Source organism: Aquarana catesbeiana, linkage group LG03 (assembly GCF_042186555.1).
Source record: "Aquarana catesbeiana isolate 2022-GZ linkage group LG03, ASM4218655v1, whole genome shotgun sequence".
NCBI lineage: Eukaryota > Metazoa > Chordata > Amphibia > Anura > Ranidae > Aquarana > Aquarana catesbeiana.
Window position 1 is genome coordinate 299,113,086 of NC_133326.1, and position 24,157 is coordinate 299,137,242.

Sequence of the window (24,157 nt, forward strand, 5' to 3'; positions counted from 1 at the left end):
AAGGAGAGGACCTTCAAAAAATACAAGGCTGAGGGATCATCATCAGCATTCCAACTTTACAAAGAATGCAACAAGAAATGTAAGGGTGCAATCAGGACGGCTAAGATAGAACACAAAAGGCACATAGCAGGGGAGAGTTAAAAAAAATCCAAAGAAATTCTTTAAGTACATAAATAGTAAGAAAGGGAGGTCAGATCATATTGGTCTCATAAAGAATGATGAAGGGAATCTGGTTACTAAGGATGGAAAGATGGCAAAGGTATTAACTTTATTCTTCACCTCAGTCTTCACGAGGGAATCGGGGGGCTTCAGTAACCAAAACTGCAAAGTTTATCTTCATGACATGTCACAGGAAGCACCCTCATGGCTAACAAAGGACAGAATTAGAATTAGACTTGAAAAACCTAACATTAATAAGTCACTGGGACCAGATGGCTTGCACCCGAGGGTCATTAAGGAACTCAGTCAAGTAATTGGCAGACCATTGCTCCTAATTTTTATGAACAGTCTACTAACTGGAATGGTACCAGCTCATTGGAGAAAAGCCAATGTAGCACCAATATTTAAAAAAGGGCCAATATACTTTCCTGGGAATTACAGACCAGTTAGCCTAACATCAATTGTATGGAAGCTCTTGGAGGGGGTGATAAGGGACTATATACAAGATTTTAGTAATGACAGTGGTATCATTAGCAGTAATCAGCATGGCTTCGTGAAGAATTGTTCTTGCCAAACCAATCTATTAACCTTCTATGAGGAGATGAGCTGCTATCTAGATAAAGGAAGGCCCGTAGACGTGGTGTATCTGGATTTTGCAAAAGCATTCGATATAGTTCCCCATAAACGTTTACTGTACAAAGTAAGGTCCATTAGCATGGACCATAGGGTGAGTACATGGATTGAAAACTGGCTACAGGGGCGAGTTCAGAGAGTAATGATAAATGGGGAGTACTCGGAGTGGAGAGTGGGTTCCCCAAGGCCTCTGTCCTGGGACCAATCTTATTTCATTTATTCAAACAACTTGGAGGATGGGATAAGCAGCTCAATCTTTGTATTTGTGGATGATACTAAGCTAAGCAGGGAAATAACTTCTCCACAGAATGTGGAAACCTTTCAAGAAGATCTGAACAAATTAATGGGATGGCCAATGTAGAAATGTTTAATGTAGAAAAATGTAAAATAATGTATTTGGGTGGCAAAAATATAAATGCCATCTACTCAGCATGCAATGCCAAGCTGCTACAAGCAAAGCAAACAGCATATTGGCATGCATTAAAAAGGGGATTAACTCCAGAGATGAAACAATAATTCTCCCACTCTACAAAACCCTGGTCCAGCTGCACCTGGAGTATGCTGGCCAGTGAACTTATTCTCTCTGGAGAGGAGACGCTTGAGAGGGGATATGATTTCAATGTACAAATACCGTACTGGTGACCCCACAGTAGGGATTAAACTTTTCCGCGAAAGGGAATTTTTTAAGACACGCAGCCATTCACTAGAACTAGAAGAAAAGCGGTTTAACCTTAACCCCCCTGGCGGTATTCCCGAGTCTGGCTCGGGGTGAATTTTTAATACCAAAAGCGGTATCCCCGAGCCAGACTCGGGATCGCATCGCAGGATCCAGGAAGAGTTTACTTACCTTGTCCCCTGTATCCTGCGATGTCTCTCCGCTGTGTGATCGGCGAGCCGCCGTGTCTCGCTCGATTCACAGTGCCGAGCTCCATTCCCTGCGAGCGTTGCGACGCACGGGGACGGAGTTCGGCGGCAAATTCAAAAAGTAAAACACACAGTACATATACAGTATACTGTAATCTTACAGATTACAGTACTGTATCAAATAATTACACATCCCCTTTGTCCCTAGTGGTCTGCCCAGTGTCCTGCATGCAGTTTTATATTATAAAAACTGTTCTTTCTGCCTGGAAACTGGAGATTGTCCATAGCAACCAAAACTGTCCCTTTACATCAAAAGTGGTTTCAGACCAGCTAGAAAACAGCGATAATAAATTAGAATCACTCGCAGAATTGAGCGATAGTGATTTGTGGGGAAATTCGTCATCAAACACTAAAAGTAACAAAAGCGACAATTCTGCAACTGAGCAAATTTCAGTGTTTTTGATTTGATTACATTATTGAATAATTTTTATTATTATTATATTATTATTTGTTATAATTATTTATAGTTATTATATTATAATTTTTTATTTTAGTTTTTCAAACTTTATCATACCCGGGATGTCTACTAGATTCTTGTTTGGACAGATTTAAGTGAATTATTCCTAAGAATTACAGGCCTATAATATAAAACACCAAATTTCTGTGCAAAATAATGGTACCGCTTTCAGCACCTAAAATCTGAAATAATCATACCGCCAGGGAGGTTAAAGTGATTGTAAGGTTTCTTTTTTTTCTTAAATAACAAACATATCATACTTACCTCCACTGTGCAGCTCGTGTTGCACAGAGTGACCCCAAACCTGCTCTTCTGGGGTCCCCCGGTGGCTCTCGCGGCTCCTCCCCACATCAGTTAACCCCCTGGGAGAAGCTCTCTCCTGGGGGAATACCTTGCAGGCGTGCTCCCGAGTCCAGCATTCACCATCCATTGAGGCCGAATGCAGGACTCGGCCCCCGCCCCCGGCACCCTCGTCATTGGATTTGATTGAAAGCAGCGGGAGCCAATAGCTGCGCTGCTATCAATCTATCCAATCAAGAGCCGAGAACCCTGGGCAGAGAGACAGCGCATCCCCGTCGGTCACGTTCCAGGGCTCAGGTAAGTAAAATGGGGGGGTAGGGGTCACTGCCAGGTGTTTTTCCACCTTAATGCAAACAGGTAGGTTTACAACCCCTTTAAACTGTGTAGAGGGTTCTTTACTGTAAGAGCGGTAGAAAGTGAAATTCTCTTCCACAGGCAGTGGTTTCAGTGGGGAGCATCGATAATTTAAAAAAACTATTAGATAAGCACCTGAATGACCACAACATGCAGGGATATACAATGTAATACTGACATAAAATCACACACATAGGTTGGACTAGTGTCTTTTTTCAACCTCGCCTACTATGTAACTATGAAATGTGCATCACTTTCAAGCACAAAGTGAAGGCAATTTTCATGCACAAGTATTCAGTGTTCATGCCATTGAAATCTGTTCTTTTCTCGGGAATTAGTAATTAGATGCTTTACATTTGTTCATATTTATCAGTGTAGCGCTACCCCTGTGAGGGCCACTTAAAGGATTTGTACCCCACTGGTTGGCCTTACCTTGTAAGTCCTCCGACACCTTTGACACCCTTTGTTTAGACATCTTGTTGTGACCAAAAAAACACTTAAAGACACACACTCAAATGAAACAGTTAAATATTGTTTACTGAGGTTTCAAAAGCATTAGAATTCAGTAAAATAAACTTGCCACTTGCAAAAGGTTTACTGTGCCAAATAACCCTAAAGACAGAAATAACAGTCAAAAAGACCAATAACTGATTACAACATATAAGTAATGAGTACCATCACAAGATCAACAGAATCTGCTTGAATTGGTCTCTGCAGGTTCAGGCAGGTGGAGAGCAGGAGAATGACCTACTCGTGTCAGACCACTCCTTTCTGTTCCCCAACACCACAGGTCCAGAAAAGGTTTAACACTCTATTTCATTTAATGCAACCAATTTAACCTTTAAGTCTTAAACCTGCTCACTTAATAGAGTCCTGGGTGAAAGTAGGGCCTTTATGGCACCAAAAGCGTCAATCCCTTGTGGGGGGAATATGTTGTAGATAGTTGCAAACACAAAAACCTCCTGCCCTTAGGAGTGGGTCCACACAATGTAAGTAGGCTATACTTCCATACTGGCTGTTATGGATACACCACCTCTTGCTGCCCTCTTAAGACTGAGGGAGTCTGGATAACTGGAACCACAAAAGAAAGAGAGGGCGCACAGACCTAGTGCATTATCCCAAAAACATTGCTTTATTAATAAAAATGGTAAGTATTATATTCACAAGATACCAAATGTATCAAGCTCATCACATGGTACAACGTCATCCAATCCTCACTGTATAATGTCATGTTAAGAGAAAGTAAAACTCCAGTAGGCAAACGTGGCTCGAGGACCAGCCTCTTCCTCTCCCTCCTCATATTCCTGTAGCAGGCATGTTGTCATTGAGCCATAAAGGACATTCATAGATTATAACGTAAGACTAATCGTCATGCAATTTCTTCTTTTGGTCACAAGATGGAGATAGGGAGATGCTGACCTTTCTTTTCCTGAACATGGGGAGACACAGATGACAATGGGAAGTGAAAAGTTTCAGGCAGTGCTACCAAGAGCTGTGGAGGACAGTGTGGTGAGAGGACTGTGCATCCATGAGGGACAACCATGTAGCCCAGCACTATCCCAGAAGACAGGCTTCTGAAGAAGAGAGTGTGTGTGAGGGATGAGGAGGCTGGAGACTAAAGAAGAGGAGAGGGAGAACCACGCTGCAGTGTGTGACCTGGGGCAACAAGGAGAGAGTGAGTCACGTTGCCCCTCATCACCAGAGGGAGTAGAGTGCTACAAGAAGAGAGGGGAGTCTGAAGTGTGGCTGAGGGAACGCCATCAGGGAAAGGGACCAAGCCACTGAAGCCCCTTTGCTGTGCCAGAGTTTGCACCCAAACAGGGAGAGAGAGACCCACCGTCTTTGCCCTGCTGTCCTCCAGAGTTGCCTTAGGTAACCCAAGCGAGTGAATGCCCATTGGAGGAACAACTACTGTTGTGTCACTGAGCCTGATGAGAGGGCCCTGCGCTCATTATTTGTTATCACTACTATAGACTGAGCCATTAGGAACTGCCTGACCTGCTATCCTATAGCCTTAATACTGCCTGCAGGCTTTACTAATGGCTGCAACGAGCTCCAACGGTTTAGCTGGCAAAGATTCAGGACTAAAAACTGCCCCTAACCTTAGGTATCCCAGAACCTTGGCCATTTGCTAGTTAAAGGGGTACCATACCTCTGTCTATTCTTTTGAGTGCACTCAAAACCTAGTGTGGATTTATAAGTACCCTTGTTGAAAGTTTAAATCCATTGTTTATTGCTAACCTGCCTGCTGCGTGTGTTAAGTTCGGTTTATCTGTTACTTACGCTAATCCGTATCAATAGATTAACCACTTCCCTAACGCGCATAGTGATATGACGGCGGCAGGAACCCTTTGTCCCTCCGGGGCGCGTGCACACGCCGCGTCACTAGGCACCCGATGCGCGTGACTGGCGGCCGCGATGTCCGTCGGGTCACCCGCGATTGCCCGTGAACACAGCAGGACCGTGGATCTGTGTGTGTAAACTCACAGATCCACGTCCTGTCAGAGGAGAGGAGACCGATGGTGTGTTCCCAGTACAGAGGAACACTGATCGGTCTCCTCTCCTTGTGAGTCCCCTCCCCCTACAGTTAGAATCACTCCCTAGGATACACATTTAACCCCTTCCTCACCACGTAGTGTTAACCCCTTCCCTGCCAGTCACATTTACACAGTAATCAGTGCATTTTTATAGCTCTGATCGCTGTATAAATGTGAATGGTCCCAAGGTAGTGTCAAAAGTGTCTGAAGTGTTCGCCGCAATATCGCAGTCACGATGAAAATCGCAGATCACCGCCATTACTAGTAAAAAAAAAATAACAATAAAAATACCATAAATTTATCCCCTATTTTGTAGACGCTATAACTTTTGCGCAAGCCAATCCATATACGCTTATTGCGATTTTTTTTTTTTACCAAAAATATGTAGAAGAATACATATCGGCCTAAACTGAGGAAAAAAAATGTTTTTTGGGGTTTTTTTTTTTTTTTTTTTTTTTAATGGCATATTTATTATAGCAAAAAGTAAAAAATATTGTGTTTTTTTCTAATTGTCGCTCTTTTTTTGTTTATAGCACAAAAGATAAAAACCGCAAAGGTGATCAAATACCACCAAAAGAAAGCTCTATTTGTGGGGGAAAAAATATCAAAATTTCATATGGGTACAGTGTTGCATGACCGCGCAATTGTAATTCAAAGTGTAACAGCGCTGAAAGCTAAAAATTGGTCTGGGCGGGAAGGGGGTGAAAATGCCCTGTATTGAAGTGGTTGAGCGTATTTACCACCAAACAGGTGTGTGTGTTTTTATTGGCATATCCCACAGCCAGGCAAAATGTATTTCTCACTTGCGTTGTATATTGTGCTTGCAGTAGTTTTATTCAACCAGGTATACCAGAGGGGCTGAGGTTGTTCTTGGAGTCGAGGCGCAGAGAACCCAAAATTTAACCAGTGGCTCCTTCGGGGTGGCACTACATCCCTTTTTGGGGCTATGATGTAGTCCCTTAGAAGAAAAAGAAGGCCTTGCATCTTCAGCTAGCTCTTTGGTGATATACTGGAGATATCCTGATAGGCAGAGTGAAGTAAATTAGCTGGTATGTCCTGGCAAGCAGGGTGATGTAAAGTGTGCTTGTGGTGTCCTGAAGCAGGATGAACACTGTCGCTGCTTGGCAGGGAGTAAGTGTAGCACAGGGTCCTACAAGTTTAGTCAAAAGAGCAAGACAACGTTGTCTACATGCAGTTTTCCTTGTTATAAGAGGGGTGGGCAAGAGCCCTCTCACCAGTCCTAGCGATCTTCCGTTATGAGAAGTGATGTGAACACTCCACAACAGGCCTCTGCAGGGCCTGGCTCAAGGGATGACGCTCGATCTCATGTCATGCTGCTGCCCTACAGGTTCAGGCGTGGATGTGACAAGAGTTGCTTCCAGGCTGCCGCTAGATGACCAGAAGTGGCTGTCAGTGGATGCTCCTGTACACACGCGTGATGACCCTCTCTCTCTTGTAGCACATGCTGTGACTCGGCCAGAGCACAGTCTAACACTGAGTCACTTGCTTGCAGATCCAGGCCGGGGTCCCAAGAGAGTAATCCCAGCCTAGACTAGGCTTTTTATTGCCTCTCCCAGCATTCTCCTCTCCCTCTTCAGCAGGTTGGTACTTGTAGTCCATAGAAAGAAAAGAACGGCTTCTCAGTGCTTCTCAGTTGTTTGAAGAAGCACTGAGGTCAGTGTGAAATGCATGCATCACCTCCTGGGTTCAGACACTCTGTCTTTGTTGGCTGTCATTTGCTATATTTGGAATAAAATCGTTGGAATGTTCCTGTGGTGTGCAGCTGTTCTTTTCTTTCTATTGATCATCGGTGGCTTGCACCCAGCGCATCTGGACTGTAGTGACTGCTCACCTGGAGCGGCATCTTCCTTGTTTTAAACTTGTAGTCCATTACAGTCCGACTTGAGTGCAAACCCTGGTTCCTTGGATTTCAGGTCCCAAGATGCTTTCATTTACTCTCTCATATTATTCAATCATTCATCCTGCTGGCAGGATGTGATGACATAGAGTCTAAGATAGGCACTAGAGAGGAATAGTCTCACTACAGTAAGTGCTGCAAAGTGTCTCTTGGTAAGGCCGGCAATATTAGCCAGCTTCTGCCTTTTAAAAATGTTTTTTTGCACTGTTACATGTCCCCTAGGGCAGTACCCGGGTCCCCATACACTTTTTATGGCAATAACTTGCATATAAGCCTTTAAAATGAGGACTTTTGATTTTTCATGTTCGTGTCCCATATACATTAATAGAGTTCGCTAGTTCGCTAGAACTTTTTGCCTGTTCGAGGTGTTCGGCCCATCCCTAGTTGTGAATTCCCTAACTGACCGCACTACTCATTCTATGACATTATCCATTTGAGAAAGCAGGCTCTTCAAAGAATGAGGTTTCTATAGTGTAGATGCATAAATCACCTTGAACATTCTGTAAAATTGTGCCTGGATAGGGATCATGGTGCTATGGAATACTTTCAGGACTCCTGTACTCAGTTTGGACACTAGGAATTGCTGTGTAGTTGTAACAGCAGAAGATTGCATTATTAATGTAAAATGTATGTCTTGATAAAATTTGACTTGAATACTAAAACCAGATAAAATTAGCTGTAAAACCTTCTCAGAGCCTATTGTGAATGCTGCAGATTAGATCTACAGCTCTTGGTCAACTTCAATAAACTATATTAAAATGTGGTTTAATTATTATAGATATTATTATTAATATTTTTTAATTATTGTGTGGCTTGGGGTGGGATTTTGGGGTATTGACATTTCACTTGGGAAGATATTCATATTTTACATACAAAAACATTATTGTCTGAGTTGAGAGAAAAAAAGTTGAGCGGCTTGACATTGCAATTATAGGCAATTTTTTTTCCATTTTTTTCCATTTTTCCATTTAGCTGTAGGCACAAGAAATGTAATACTTTTTGTCCTTGGTGTGTAAGCTTTATCTGTGCTCTCAACTGCTCCCTGCTATTTTCTAACTTGCCTAGAATTGTGAAAGGGAGAAGCAGGTTGTTTGCTATTAGCTTTCTTTCAGATCCTAAGGAACTAAGAGATGTGGACCTCTGCTTTAGTTATTAGAAATTTACCTGTGAATTATGAGAGCCTCCGCCAGGTGGCGGTTCAAGCTAAGATTAGTATGTTTTACCATTTTTCTTTTTTTTTTTCTGGTATATACATTGTCATTTTTTGTTTTATTTTCTTTAAGTGTTCTGTACAGTTTTATTATTTGCAGTCTTCTGTTGTGTTTTATCAACTTTGTCCCTCTCCTTTTCCTTAACTTGTTAGTCTGAGCCAACCTCCTCATCTGATGATTATCAATATGTTATGGAATCTAAACTACAAGAAATGGTCTCCATACGTAGGAAGGTAGTCCTACTGGACTTTACTTTCTATTGCTGAATAGAATCCATTTTACTTTATTTTTCATTTTACTGTTCTTTCGTTTTTTTGTTATGCCTTGATTATTGATAATCAACCATTGTGCAATTTAGTGCTTCAGGGGCTTATGATTTATGATAGTAGGTTTGTTTTCAAACCATGCACAGTCTGCATGTTACATTTGGCTGATTTCACTGCTCATAGGTAATCCTAATATATTGCTAGCGCTTGGATGTAGCAGGCCTCTGTAGCTGACACATTTCAAGCAATGCTGTCCAGCTGCCTGCTTCAGTACTATTTCTTTTTCTAGAGTAAGTCTGCAGTTAGTAGTAGCTTGCTTTTGTCTTTTTATACTTTACTTGCTGACCATCCCGGTCCCTAGATATTCACATTTCAGATCAGCTCTTTTCATTTTTTTTACAGGCAGAAGAAAGGCATGGAAACATTGAGGAACGAATGAGACATTTGGAGACACAGCTTGAAGAAAAGAACCAGGAGCTGCAGAGGGTGTGTACAGTATAATACGTTTTTTAAAGTATGCTAAGATTCTTATATGTAAATAAGTGGATTTAAAGGTGCTTGACCCTTTTTTATTAAGAAATCTGGAGAGCTAGATGCAATGCAGTGCATCTCTACTTTGATTCTGGCCAGAAAAAAGTCATGTTCTCTGGGCTTCAGCTTTTCCAAAGGTGGGCTTTCATCAAGAATGAATGCTTTTGTTGAAACTCAAGGGAAAAAGACTTACAGAGGAATGGTTTTATTCTTAGCCTGACATTAAAGCCCAAATCTAACTAAAATGTTTTTGATCTGACATTCAAAACCTGGCAGAGGCTGTAAACTTTCCCTGCTCTAGCCAAAATAAAATAAAAATGATGGACTTGAGCTGGGCTCTAACATGTTAAGGTGGCGAAGATTTATCTTTACTTCCTGTCCTTGTGAGGTAAGGAGAATTCCATCCTTAGACAGATGTCACCAGAACAGCTGTCCCCATTAAATATTTCCCTTTACTTCTTGTCCCGTTGACAACTGTAAAATTTTAGATTTCCCATCAATTTTAGTCTCATTGACAGTGGTCCTCATGATTAATAGAAAGGATAAATCTCCTCAGTGGCGAGAGAAACCAAACAAAGACAGTTGTTTTCAATTTTATACGTTCAATGGTTCCTAGTAATGTCCTTTTGTAATTCTTGAAATAGAATCAGCAGGCAAGAGGGTGCAGACAGGTAGAGATATGCTCAGAAAAGCCTAATGAATCCCTTGGAAGCAAATTATCTAAAATGTGAAATGCACAATTGAAGTACTTCATCTGTGTGTTTATATGTTTTTGAATAGAGCTCATGATTTGGTGAAAATAAGTAAAAAAAAAAATGTTTTTTAATATTAATATAGCAAAATTGCTAGAAACGATGACCTTTAGAAAAGGTTCACTTTAAATATTTGGCTGGCATTGATCAATTTTGTTGCAAAGCAAGGGAGTGCTAAACAGGAGCAGTGACTCCAATATAAGACAGATCTATGAATCTTGGTTCATAAATTCTTCCCTCTACAGATCAAAATTAGCACCATGACAATATACACCCTGCCCCTGCTTCATAATGGTATGTCTGTTTTCAGTGAATATCCCTTTCACACTGGGGCGGTTTTCAGGCGCTTTAGCGCTGGAAATAGCCTCTGCTAAATGCTTAAAACTGCCTCCCATTCATTCCAGTGTGACTTTTCTCACTTGGCCGGTGCACTTGCGGGACGTTAGGAAAAATCCTGCAAGCAGCATCTTTAGGGTGGGTTTGGAGCGCTGTATTTAGCGCTCCCAACACGCCCTGCCCATTGGAATGAATGGGCAGCGCTTTCAAAGCGCCTGAAAATCACTTTGAAAGTGCCGCAAAACGGGAGTTTTTAACCCTTTTTTAGGGTTAAACGCGCCATACTAGCGGGCGAACTAGCGGGCGAACTAGTAGCCTCACGAGCAACGCTTTACCGCTAATGGCCGGCGCTTTCAGTGTGAAAGTGCTCTTACAGTGCTAAATCTGTCTCATGCCTTTTCAAAACTTTCTGGAGATGGCTACCAACGATTCCTAGAGTAAAGGGGCAGCCAGCTTTGCAACTAATTTTGTTGCTAATTTGCTTGATAAATGTTCCCCATTGAATTTGAAAGCCCAACTCCAGCCAAAACATTTTATTTCGTTTTAGACAAAGCAGGAAAGGATCAGAGCCTCTGGTAAGGTTTTATTGCCTTCAGTATTCCTAATGGGATGGTTTTCCCTCACTTCCTGTCAGGACAGGAGACACAGACAAAATCAAAACTCACATTTTTTTTTTTTTTTAAGTAAGGAAGAGGATAAACGCCTGATGAGGTTTTTCTTATTTCATTTAATTTTTGTCAATGGCTTTCTGTCCCTGTAACAACCACAATATCAATTTCGTGTATGTGCTTCAGAGGCACAGGAAGTGAAAGACAATTAAAAAAGCCTGGCATATAACTGAATTCTTTCCACTGTATTAAAAAAAAAAAGAAAAAACCTGGAGTTGGGTTTTACATGAAGTCCAAGTGTTCACTGGTTATATTCACATTTTATGTGGGCATTAAAAAAATGTTTACTGGCCTTTATGTCATGGTAGGTATTTCCCTATTAAAGATAAGAAATCAGGATAGAAATAGGGTAGCTTATTAGTCTGAGAGAAGTATGTGGCCAGAAAAAAACCAGAACATCTTACATATATTTCCCCCTGAGGTAGATTTGATATCCCTGTATCGACACTATTTGGGGAGGGGTCAGGATGGCACGACAAAATATCTTGTAAGCTAAGGAGGACGCTTGTATCATCCCGATACCACCCTGGTATAATCTGCTACATGTTCATCATAGAATGGTGCACTGATGCACCTGATGTATATCCCGGATAACTATGCTGAGGAACCCAGGAGCCTGACATTCTAAAGAGCCCAGAGGAGGTTTACATGCGTGCTTTGACTTTGCTTAATCGCAAAGTTGCACGCTCCAAGATGAGCGTTTACTACCTGAGGGGGGGCACCTGAGTGAAGACACCCCAGCACGTCTTGGATCACACTTTTTATTGTTCTTAAATTACACAAACTTTTATCACCTTACTAGAGACGCAGTTGGATGCGATTTGGATGCGATTTATATGCACATGAGCACTTTGTCTTATGATTTGATTCACATATCCCTTGCAGTGTTGTTTATATTCAGCACGGTCATTCATGACCTACTTGGACACTATATATTTCACAGGAGCACTTTTTTTCTATGTTATTTGTTTATGTTTATGGTTTTAAACAAAGTTATGCACAAGGCACTTTAAATGTATGTTGTGTGTAATCATATCCATTTATTAGTTATATTAATTTGATTAATTTTACTTAGTTTTAGTATACACTACAATCTATATAATTTTTAGCGCAGTGTATTCAATTAATGTATTTATCTTTGCACGATATATGTGATGTGTTCAATGCTAGCAGCTTTTAGATAATTTATTGATCTTTCACGATACATGTGACAGGCTCAATACCATTAGTCTTTGGGTTATTTAAAGCGGGGGTCCACCTATCTATCGTTTTTTTTTTTTTTTTTTTGAGTTCATTCACAAACTTTTCTTCTCAGCATTACATACTCACATATTGTGTGTAATATGTCCGCCTGTGTCAGATTTCGTCGGAAAGAATAACTTATATTATTCACTGCAGGCGGTTTCCATCTTCATTGTGGGCATTTGAAGCCCACAAGCATTTATTTCCTGGATGTGGTGAATGCTGTGCTCCCAGCATTCACTGCTCGTTCCCGCACATGCTCAGTGGCATCCTGGGAAGCCTGAGACTAGCTCCCAGGAGTCTGGGAGAGGCTAGAAACACGCCTACTCCCACGGGAGGAGAACCAGGAAGTGCAAAGAAGAATAGAAAACTAAAAGGTAATTACGGCGATTTTAATTTTTTTAAACGGCATTTCAGCATCTAGGCAAGGAAGAGAATACATACAGATATTGTTCAAAATTTTGGTGGAACCCCGCTTTAAACCACTTTAAGCATCTAGACAGTGGTGACTCGCAGGATTTCTTTCTATTTTAGAACATCTTACATGCACATTCTAATTAAAGGATCTTACCTAAAATGGAACAAGAACAAGAATGACAGCCCCAGAATTTTTAAGTTAAAGCAGTATAAGTGACACATTTTACCTTGATAGGTTTCCTTTAAGGCAAACTGGTGCTTTGCCCATTCTTTCTCTTTCCCGTCAGAATATACTGGCCTTTCCTTTGTTCTCTCGCCACTTTGTTCAGTGATGAGAGCTAAAAGAAGTACCCTCTATGTCTATGGAGAGTAATATTCCTGTGTAAACAATGACAAAGCCCTGTGTGATCTATGACTCCAACAACTTGTAACTTGTACAAGGTTCCAGTATTGCTCCTGTAGGCTGAATGCAGTGGAGAAAAAAGGAAGGTAAGTATATGAGTCTGTGGCAGTTTGGATTAAAGTGCACCCGTTACCCATTATAAACAAAGCATAGAATCACTTTAAGGTCAATCAAATGAAGGTTTTCTTTTATTCAGTTCATGGTATAGCTATTGTGGAAGTAATTGGTCACATTTACCTAGAATTGTTCTGTAATGTTTTACATGCTTTGCCACTCTTCTAAGAACTGCCCTCTTTTCTAGTTACTGTTAGAAACATACCACAGCATTTATAACCACATGTATAAATCAGTCACCTTAATCCAATCACCATAAAATGTGTCATGGGAGATGTTAATTGTCCCAGAACATTATGGTACCTGTGAAAGTTTGTGAAGGTACCCTAATCTAGTTACATCATTCTTCTCCTAAGTTAGTAAAACAACAAAAAATTGTTTTCTGATAGTGGAACTTGGTAAAAGAAAAAAAAAACACAAAGTTTACACCGCTGTTTCTCAACTCCAGTCCTCAAGTATCCCCAACAGGTCATGTTTTCAGGATTCCCCCCCCCCCCCGAGGACTGGAGTTGAGAAACATTGGCTTAGACTAACCAGTTGCCTTTCATTTTATAGCTAAAAACGGGAATCATTTTTAGTCTGTGATTACCATTTTGACTTAGCCTTCACATTTAGTTTTTCAAGGGTTGGTCTATTGGGCAGCACAGTGGCTAAGTGGTTAACACATCTGACTTGCAACACTGGAGTACCTGATTTGACTCCCAGCCAGGACACTATCAGCATGGATTGTCTTTGTATTTTCTTTTCTTGTGTGGGTTTCCTCCAGGTATTCTTGTTTCCTTCCACGCTCCAAAGACATGCTGGTAGGTTATTTGGCTTCATTGCAAATTGCCCCTAGTGTATTTGTGCATGTACACTATCTTTGCATGTTAAATAGGGACCATAGAGGGTCCTCCTTGAGGACACATATGGATGTGAATGTACAGTATGTAAACACTGTGTAAATTCTCAGTGCTTTTTAAATACCTACAGTATAATAAATAAATACAATTTGGGACATTAGATGTCTTCCACACAAGGTTTGCTGAACAATGTTGCCTACATTGTACAAATGGGAGAATGTTGTTTGAACATTCAGAAGATTGTGTGATATTCAGTTTCATCTTTTAGGTAAAACACTGTTTTGCCAGTTCATTGTTAATCATTGGTGTTCTGTTTCTCGCTTCTCATGGGGTGTTTTTTCACCTTCTCTCACATGCTTCATGCTGGAAGATGTAGTTTTCAAAGTGTTGGAAAGAGCTGTGAAGTTACCTGTAATGCATGAACATTTGTAGATGCATATAAAGCTCTTATGTTATGTTTTTACACTTCACAATGTGTTCATTGTGAAAATGCAAGCATCTAATAGTGTGCGTGGCCAGTTGCACTGAAATTTTTCTTTTAAAAAACAAATGCTAGGGGGGTCAAGATTCTTAAATTATTCTTAAATTTATTCTGGGACTCTGATGATAACCCTGCTTTAGGAATCTCAGATCTGTATACCCGCCATAGTCTATAAAAGGGGTCCCACTCTCTCTGCCGGTTGCCAACCTACTAGATTGAAATTTACTGACACGAAACTCCAAATTTACTGGCACAGAAACGTTTTTACTGGCATTTCCAAAAGTTACAACATTACAGTCTTAAGTGCAAATTTCAGTATTTAGGCTACAAACAAGTACAATTTGCAATTAGCAATGTGATTTAAGGTAGATATTAGGGCAAAAAACATATTTCTTATTTTATAAATTTATATTTATATTTGATAAAGTAAGTTGCTCAGGGACAGGCAAGAAATTAGAATAGGCAGAAACACACACATGAAATTGACTCTCACAGTGACACTAGCGGCAGCACAGATGATAATGACACGTCACCGACACAACACATCCCCCCCTGAGTCACAGTGACAGTCTCTCTCCCCCGCCACGTGGTCGCTTCAGTCCACTCCAGTTCAAACAGCACTGACAATCCGGCTCCCGGGTTGCCTTGCTCCCCTCCCACAGACTCGTATTTGAGGCTTCGGCCCTCTCCACTCGGCTGCCTTGCACTATGACCTCACATGACATGCTCAGGCACCTCCTCTGCCAGACCCGCCCCCTGCCAGAACACAATGTAGCAGGCACTCGGATGGTCTCAGCTGACTCACAGCCATATTTTTTACTGGCAACCTTTTCCTGTCACTGGCATTTACTGGCAGGAGAAAAGTGCCCGTTTTTTACTGGCTGCCTGTAAAAATATTGACGGGTGTAAACACAAGCTGGAGCCAGTGGGCTAATACTAACAATAAGGCTAGTTTCACACTGGGGCGGGGGGCAGTAGCGGTAAAGCGCGCTAATTTTAGCGGCGCTTTACCGCTGTAATAGCGGCACTTTTCGGCTGCTAGCAGGGCACTTTTAACCCCGCCAGTGGCCAAATAAAAGGTTAGCAGCGCCCACAAAGCGTCGTCCATTTATTCCAATGGCAGGGGTGGTGGAGGAGCGGTGTATTCATCGCTCCCGTACCGCCTGAAAGATGCTGCTTGCAGGACTTTTTCCAACGTTCTGCAAGCGCACTGTTTCAGTGTGAAAGCACTTGTGCTTTCACATTGGGGCTTCAGGTGAGGCGTTTTTCAGGTGCTTTACAGGCACTATTTTTAGCCCTTTAGCGCCTGAAAAATGCCTCAATGTGAATATAGCCTAATTTAGTGTGGTCTGACCCATTAGAGCAGGGCTCAAAATTTAAAGTCCTGAGCTCCTAGCCAGGCCTTAAAGCGGGGGTTCCACTCAAATTTTTAACTTAATCTTACCCCCTTCAGTTAATTGCATAGATGTTCAAATGCCACACGAAATTTTTTTTTATCGCTGTAATAACCTTTATTTGTACTTTATTGTGGCACTTCCTGTCTCTCCTCCCATGGGAGTAGGCGTGTTTATTGCCTTTCCCCGGCGCCGCACTGTCTCCTGGGAGCTTAGTGTCAGGCTTCCACAAGCTGTGAATGAGCAGCATTCACCGCATCCAGGAAATCAATGCTTGTGGGCTTCACATGCCCACAAGCAAGATGAAAACAGCCAGCATCACATTTTTTAAGTTATTCATCAGTACAAAAACAGACAGAGGCGGAAATATTACACCCAAACTGAGTATTATTTTGGGATTAGCAAAGTGTCTCAATGACCTAAAAAAAAAAAAAAAAAAGATTGGTCTCCCGCTTTAAGAGTTACTCACCACCAATTGCCCCACCCAACCCCTACCCTGCCCCACTCCTAAACACGCCCTCATAAATTATCTCATGAAATAACACTGTTGAATGTTTTATACAGAATTTATTTACAAAGATAAATATTAACAACAACAACTTTAACAATATTAACATAACGTATATATCATTGATCTGTGATAAATACAATATGGATAACATCTGATTGGCTACAATAGGCACTGTACCCCAGTACAGTGAGAAAAAAAAGCATCTGGAATGCATCCAGAAACACATCAAAAACGCACATGCAGAAACACATCGCAATGGATCTGGAGAACGCTTTTGTGATCTGAACGTGGACTTAAACCCAGCCTTCTCCTCCTCCTAAAAAAAAAAAAAAAAAAAGATGAAAAATGTGTACTCGGAATGGTCAGGGGTGGATAGTGGGGTCCCCCAGGGTTCTGTGCTGGGACCAATCCTGTTTAATTTGTTCATAAACAACCTGGAGGATGGGGTAAACAGTTCAATCTCTGTATTTGTGGACGATACTAAGCTAAACATGGCAATAACTTCTCCGCAGGATGTCGAAACTTTGCAAAAAGATCTGAACAAATTAATGTGGTGGACAACTACATGGCAAATGAGGTTCAATGTAGAAAAATGTAAAATAATGCATTTGGGTTGCAAAAATAAGAATGCAATCTATACACTGGGGGGAGAACCTCTGGGGGACTCTAGGATGGAAAAGGACCTGGGAGTCCTAGTAGATGATAGGCTCAGCAATGGCATGCAATGCCAAGCTGCTGCTAACAAAGCAAACAGAATATTGGCATGCATTAAAAAGGGGATTAATTCCAGAGATAAAATGATAATTCTCCCACTCTACAAGACTCTGGTCCGGCCGCACCTAGAGTATGCTGTCCAGTTCTGGGCACCAGTCTTCAGGAATAATGTACTGGAAATGGAGCGAGTACAAAGAAGGGCAACAAAGCTAATAAAGGGTCTGGAGGATCCTAGTTATGAGGAAAGGTTGCGAGCACTGAACTTATTCTCTCTGGACAAGAGATGCTTGAGAGGGGATATGGTTTCAATATACAAATACCATACTGGTGACCTCACAATAGGGATAAAACTTTTTCGCAGAAGGAATCTTAACAAGATTAACAAGAGGTTTAACCTTAAACTACATAGAGGGTTCTTTACTGTAAGAGCAGTAAGGATGTGGAATTCCCTTCCACAGGTGGTGATCTCAGCAGGGGGGGGGGGCATCAATAGTTTTAAGAAACTATTAGATAAGCACCTGAACGACTGCAACATACAGGGATATACAATGTAATACTGACAGAATCACACACATAGGTTGGACTTGATGGACTTGTGCCTTTTTTCAACCTCACCTACTATGTAACTATGTATGTAATACGTTGTATTGCTGTTGGGAATGACCAGAACCAGAATGAGTAGACTGTAACCAATAGCTGAATATAGTTTATATATTTGTGTCTAATTTTGCGGTTTAGGCTAGACAGAGGGAAAAAATGAATGAAGAACACAATAAAAGGCTTTCTGATACAGTGGATAGACTCCTAACTGAATCAAATGAACGGCTGCAGTTGCACTTGAAGGAAAGAATGGCTGCACTTGAAGACAAGGTAATTTTGAAATTTTGCAGCTTCCTCTGCAGGAAAAGCTTAAAATGTTTTCATGTGCTGGATTTTGCTGAAAGCACATTTGTTCAAGGTAGCATGTCAGTTCTATACAACTTATTGCATTGACCTGTATTGTATTACAATTGTTTTTTTTGGTGACATTTTTTTCAAAAAAGTAACCCGTGTAACACAAGAAAAACAGGGTGTGGCTATACTGTATAGTTCAGTGATTTTCTTGTAGTTTTATGCAAATCTGAACAAGGAATGATATACAAGTCCAGTTAGGTAAGTAATCTTTCACATTTCAGTTGAGACCATACAACTACTGTAAGGCCCCTTTCACACTGGGGCGGTGGGGGCGTCGGCGGTAAAACAGCGCTATTTTAAGTGCTGTTTTACCGTCGTTTTTGCGGCTGTATTCGGCCGCTAGCGGTGCGGTTTTAACCCTCGCTGACGGCCGAAAAAGGGTTAAATCCGCTCGTACAGCGCGGCTATAGCCGCGGTATAACCACGGTATAGTCGCGCTGTCCCATTGATTTCAATGGGCAGGAGCGGTTTAGGAGCGGTGAATACACCGCTCCTTCACCGCTCCAAAGAAGCGGTTGGCAGGACTTTTTTTACCGTCCTGCCAGCGCACCGCTTCAGTGTGAAAGCCCTCGGGCTTTCACACTGAACAAACAGCGGAGGCTGTTTAGGGGCGGTTTGCAGGCGGTATTTTTAGCGCAATACCGCCTGCAAACCGCCCCAGTGTGAAAGGGGCCTAATAGTTTCCAGAACGAATGATGTATTAGGGAGGTTATTAGAAGTGCTGTGCTTGCAGTTGTACAGTTACTAAATTAAAAAGCTACATTTCCTTCCTTCAGCATAGGACTCAGTAATATTCAGTAATTTGTCATTCTTCGTGCTTTGCTCCAGCACTGTAGATAAACTGGTCGACGACCCAGTGCAAAATTTAAGCCAGGGCCCGAATTTCTCTCCTTAAATACTGCCTTCTCTACTGAACAAGTAAAGGGGTTGATTTACTAAAGGCAAATAAACTGTGCACTTTGCATATGCAGTTGCGCTCATTTTTCCAGAGCTTAGTAATACCTCCTAAAGATGCTTGCTACTCTGGCTTGAAAACTTTCAGTTACTGACCCAGAAAAAGTATGCTTATCAGGACAGTAATAGGGGATTAAAACTTCCTTATCTTGCATACTTGGATCATCATGATAGTCAGTTCAGCATTTTCAGTACAGATTTCCTTATAACACCATAGGGTTGATTTACTAAAGGCATATAGACTGCGCACTTTGAAGAGTACAGTTGCACTCTGCATGAGCTGTTGCTCCAGAACTAAGTAAATGAGCAGAAGCTCTGTGACTTCTATCATCCAATCATGTGCAAGCAAAAATGCTGTTTTTTTTTTATTTTCTTTGCATATTATTAGGTATTCTTTGCAAAGTGAACCTTTACCTCATTTACTAAGCTCTGGGGCAACTGCTCTTTCAGAGTGCAACTGTGCACAATCTATTTGCATTTAGTAAATCAACCCCTGTAGGTGCTACACCATATATAATAGATAAATATAATTTGTACTTATTACTATTAGACATGTGCACACTGAAATATTTCGTTTCGGAATTTCGTTTTCATCCAAAAAATAAATTTATTTAGTTACTCCCGAAATTTGTTTTTATTTGTTTAGTTTTTCGTTAAAAATTGCATTTGTCCAAAAATCCAAATTAATTAAAGAGGAGTTCCACCCAGGGGGCCGTAAAAAAAAAAAAAAATTAAAAGTCAGCAGCTACAAATACTGCAGCTGCTGACTTTTAATTGGACACTCACCTGTCCTTGGGTCCAGCGATGCGGGGGATCGAGGCCCCACTCGTCCCCCCCCTCCACTCGTTGGCGCCGGCATTTCAACTGTGGGCGCCGGGCTGTGGCTTCACAGCCTGGCACCCACTGCGCATGCGCGAGCGGCGCCGCGCGCCGTGATTGGCCGCTCAATCACCTGGGACCTGTAATGGGTCCCAGATGATTGACAGGAGGGAGGGAGCAGAGCGGAGCCCTTCCTGTGCCTGGGGGGAAGTGATGTCACCAGCCCAGGCAAAGGAACAGGCAGACTACGAGGGACCACTTAACAACAGGCATTTAGAGGTAAGTGAAAAAAAAAAAAAATATCCAAATGTTTTTTTGGTTTTTTTTTTAGATTTTTTCCAGGTATTTTTGTTTTTTGGGTGGAACCCCACTTTAAGGTCGAATCTGTCATTGAAGGCTTATGGTGTCTGTCGAATGTTCAAAGAGGATTCGACGGAGCAGCTAAACTGTACGACGCCGTATAGTTTACCTGCTCCGTCAAATCTTCTTAGAACTTTCAACAGACACCACAAGCCAAAGTATGTGTGTACTTAGTTTTAGCTATCTTACTGCTCCTCCCCTTTGATTACAATCAGCCAATAACATTCATCATCATCATTATTTTTATTTTACTTCCCCCATCCAATTCCAACAGCGATCTTTTCTCCCCTATGTCGAATCTTTTCTCTCTATGTTGAATCTTTTCTCTCTACGTCCAATCTTTTCTCTCTATGTAGAATAATCTTGGACTAATAGAGTTAAGGTTAGACACATTCGACCACAGGTTTGATGGACACAGATTTTTATTGTCAGCATCATGTTGAATCTCCTATCTACAGTGGGGCAAAAAAGTATTTAGTCAGCCACCAATTGTGCAAGTTCTCCCACTTAAAAAGATGAGAGAGGCCTGTAATTGTCATCATAGGTATACCTCAACTATGAGAGACAAAATGTGGAAACAAATCCAGACAATCACATTGTCTGATTTTTAAAAGAATATATTTGCAAATTATGGTGGAAAATAAGTATTTGGTCAATATCAAAAGTTCATCTCAATACTTTGTTATATATCCTTTGTTGGCAATGACAGAGGTCAAACGTTTTCTGTAAGTCTTCACAAGGTTGTCACACACTGTTGCTGGTATGTTGGCCCATTCCTCCATGCAGATCTCCTCTAGAGCAGTGATGTTTTGGGGCTGTCGCTGGGCAACACGGACTTTCAACTCCCTCCAAAGGTTTTCTATGGGGTTGAGATCTGGAGACTGGCTAGGCCACTCCAGGACCTTGAAATGCTTCTTACGAAGCCACTCCTTTGTTGCCCGGGCAGTGTGTTTGGGATCATTGTCATGCTGAAAGACCCAGCCACGTTTCATCTTCAATGCCCTTGCTGATGGGAGGAGGTTTGCACTCAAAATCTCACGATACATGGCCCCATTCATTCTTTCATGTACACGGTTCAGTCGTCCTGTTCCCTTTGCAGAGAAACAGCCCCAAAGCATGATGTTGCCACCCCCATGCTTCACAGTAGGTATGGTGTTCTTTGGTTGCAACTCAGCATTCTCTCTCCTCCAAACATGACATGTTGTGTTTCTACCAAACAGTTCTACTATGGTTTCATCTGACCATATGACATTCTCCCAATCATCTTCTGGATCATCCAAATGTTCTCTAGCAAACCCCCTACTGGCTTAAGCAGGGGGACACGTCTGGCACTGCAGGATCTAAATCCCTGGCAGCGTAGTGTGTTACTGATGGTAGCCTTTGTTACCTTGGTCCCAGCTCTCTGCAGGTCATTCACTAGGCCCCCCCGTGTGGTTCTGGGATTTTTGCTCACCGTTCTTGTGATCAATTTGACCCCACGGGGTGAGATCTTGTGTGGAGCCCCAGATCGAGGGAGATTATCAGTGGTCTTGTATGTCTTCCATTTTCTAATTATTGCTCCCACAGTTGATTTCTTCACACCCAGCTGTTTGCCTATTGCAGATTCAGTCTTCCCAGCCTGGTGCAGGTCTACAATTTTGTTTCTGGTGTCCTTTAACAGCTCTTTGGTCTTCACCATAGTGGAGTTTGGAGTGTGACTGTTTGAGGTTGTGGACCGGTGTCTTTTATACTGATAAGTTCAAACAGGTGCCATTAATACAGGTAATGAGTGGAGGACAGAGGAGCCTCTTAAAGAAGAAGATACAGGTCTGTGAGAGCCAGAAATCTTGCTTGTTTGTGGGTGACCAAATACTTATTTTCCACCATAATTTGCAAATAAATTCTTTCAAAAATCAGACAATGTGATTGTCTGGATTTGTTTCCACATTTTGTCTCTCATAGTTGAGGTATACCTATGATGACAATTACAGGCCTCTCTCATCTTTTTAAGTGGGAGAACTTGCACAATTGGTGGCTGACTAAATACTTTTTTGCCCCACTGTATATCGAACTGTTGTAGCAACGAAAACGAAAATAAAGCATTTGTTTATGTCGGATCTTTCGTTTTTCGGATTCTGCGCTTTCGTTATCGTTTGTTAAAACAATATCGAAAATACCTGAAATTCGGACGAAAATGCATTCGGACAAAAACTAATCCACATGTCTAATTACTATCAAAATCCTAAATTGTGTATTTGAGTTGTAGCAAAAACAAGCTTCGGTCAAATGCAAAACTTCAAATGCAATGTGAATGTTTTAATTTGCCTTTAGCATTTTGAGGTTACATTTGCATTGAAAGAACTATGGGGTTGATTTACTAAAACTGTAGAGTGCAAAAACTGGCACAGCTCTGCATAGAAACCAATCAGCTTCCAATTTTTTTTGTCAAAGCTTAACTGAGCAAGCTGAAGTTAGAAGCTGATTGGCTACCATGCACAGCTGCACCAGATTTTGCCCCCACCAGTTTTAGTAAATCAACCCCTATGTTTCCATTCTGTGACAGGTCCAATGTCCTCTGCCCGACAATATCTTGCCTAATTTTAGGCAATAGGCCCAGCAGAAAGTGTTTTCTGATCCTACAGATCACTCTCTAAAATATTTTTTTCTCCTACTTATTGAGGGACACAGGATTCATAGATGATTAGGTCATACCACCGCCTGCAGGAATTGTTTGACTTTGGCAACCAAAAAAGTGACCAGTCCAGTATAACCTCTTCTACTCCCAGCATGCTTCAGTTTTTTTTTTGATAGTGCCTTAGAAAGATGGATGCCTTTTCTCTACTGAGAAAAGTTTATCCATTTTTACTTGTCAATTTTTTTGTCAAGCACTGAGCTCTCTGCATTGTGGTGCTTTGGAGACCTGAATGTACTGTATTAATTAGCCACAGAGTGCTTTCAGGGTCCAGAGCTGTGGCACAGCCTCTGGTGTGACCCAGTCCTTGAAAAGACTCACTTTATAAGTAGGCCATTCAGACCAATCACAGAGAGCTACTTTTGTTAGGACCATTGGGCACCCTTATTATCCCTATTTTTCCATCAGTGTAATGCAGAAAGGGTTAAAGCTAGGGTTGTTAGGTGGAATGTTGAGCCATTCAGTGAGAAGAAGAAATTCCCCACCAATGCTTCTTGTTTCATGTGACATGTGGATCATCCTCTGTTGGTATTTGCTGCCCACCTACCCTTAAGGCCTAGCCTTGTACCTTAAGCTACATTGTCCCTGCTGTTTTCAGCACAATATATCAGATCCCAGACACACGGGCAGCAGCTCTACTGTAACAATCCACTTATGGGTCCAGTGCTGCCTGCAATTCACCCACCAAAAGGACTTGACACACTGACATCCTGGAATGTTGCCCTCTCTTTGAGTCCCTGCACTCTTCCTTAGCTCAGATATATGTGCCCCCCTACCCCCCCCTCTTGATGCTATCCTAGAAGGAATTCACTGCAGTTAAGTATTCATGGGCCAACTTGCAACCTTTATTACTGACTCTGAATGATTTACCTCCAAGCTTTACCCTGCAAAATTGTTAACTGGTCTGGTGTGGCCTTAGCGGACTCTGAGCTCTCTGCTGCACACGCTGTCTCGGTCTGATGTTGAGCCTCAATAATCTTTAACAGATGAGGTTGCCCCTGAGGAGCCACTGCCATTGATGTGGTTATTGATATTGATCTGGTGTGCACCACTTTAAAACTGGAAGATCAGCCTGTAGCTTTTACCAGTGCTGCTACCTGTCTAGGATTCCTTCGAGGCCCTAAGACTACCAAGACCTTTCTGGTGCACTAGTCCCAGACATCCTTTGTGGGGACTGGGAGACTCCTGATAAGCTGTTCACATCTCCAAAATCTTTGGCAGCTTGTACTAATTTA

At 41.7% G+C, this 24,157-nt stretch overlaps 1 protein-coding gene across 18 annotated transcripts in view; it reads left to right on the forward strand.

The window, feature by feature from the left end:
• The window catches only part of PPFIA2 (PTPRF interacting protein alpha 2), a 544,100-nt gene that overhangs the window by 378,365 nt on the left and 141,578 nt on the right, over positions 1–24,157 (forward strand). For 9 of the 18 annotated variants that reach the window (XM_073620222.1, XM_073620225.1, XM_073620227.1 and 6 more), the window contains 3 exons: positions 8,646–8,726; positions 9,162–9,245; positions 17,903–18,034. In XM_073620222.1, the coding sequence (XP_073476323.1) occupies positions 8,646–8,726; positions 9,162–9,245; positions 17,903–18,034 (297 nt within the window). The remainder of the gene's footprint in view (positions 1–8,645; positions 8,727–9,161; positions 9,246–17,902; positions 18,035–24,157) is intronic. The other 9 variants (XM_073620229.1, XM_073620232.1, XM_073620239.1 and 6 more) reach the window with 1 other exon arrangement.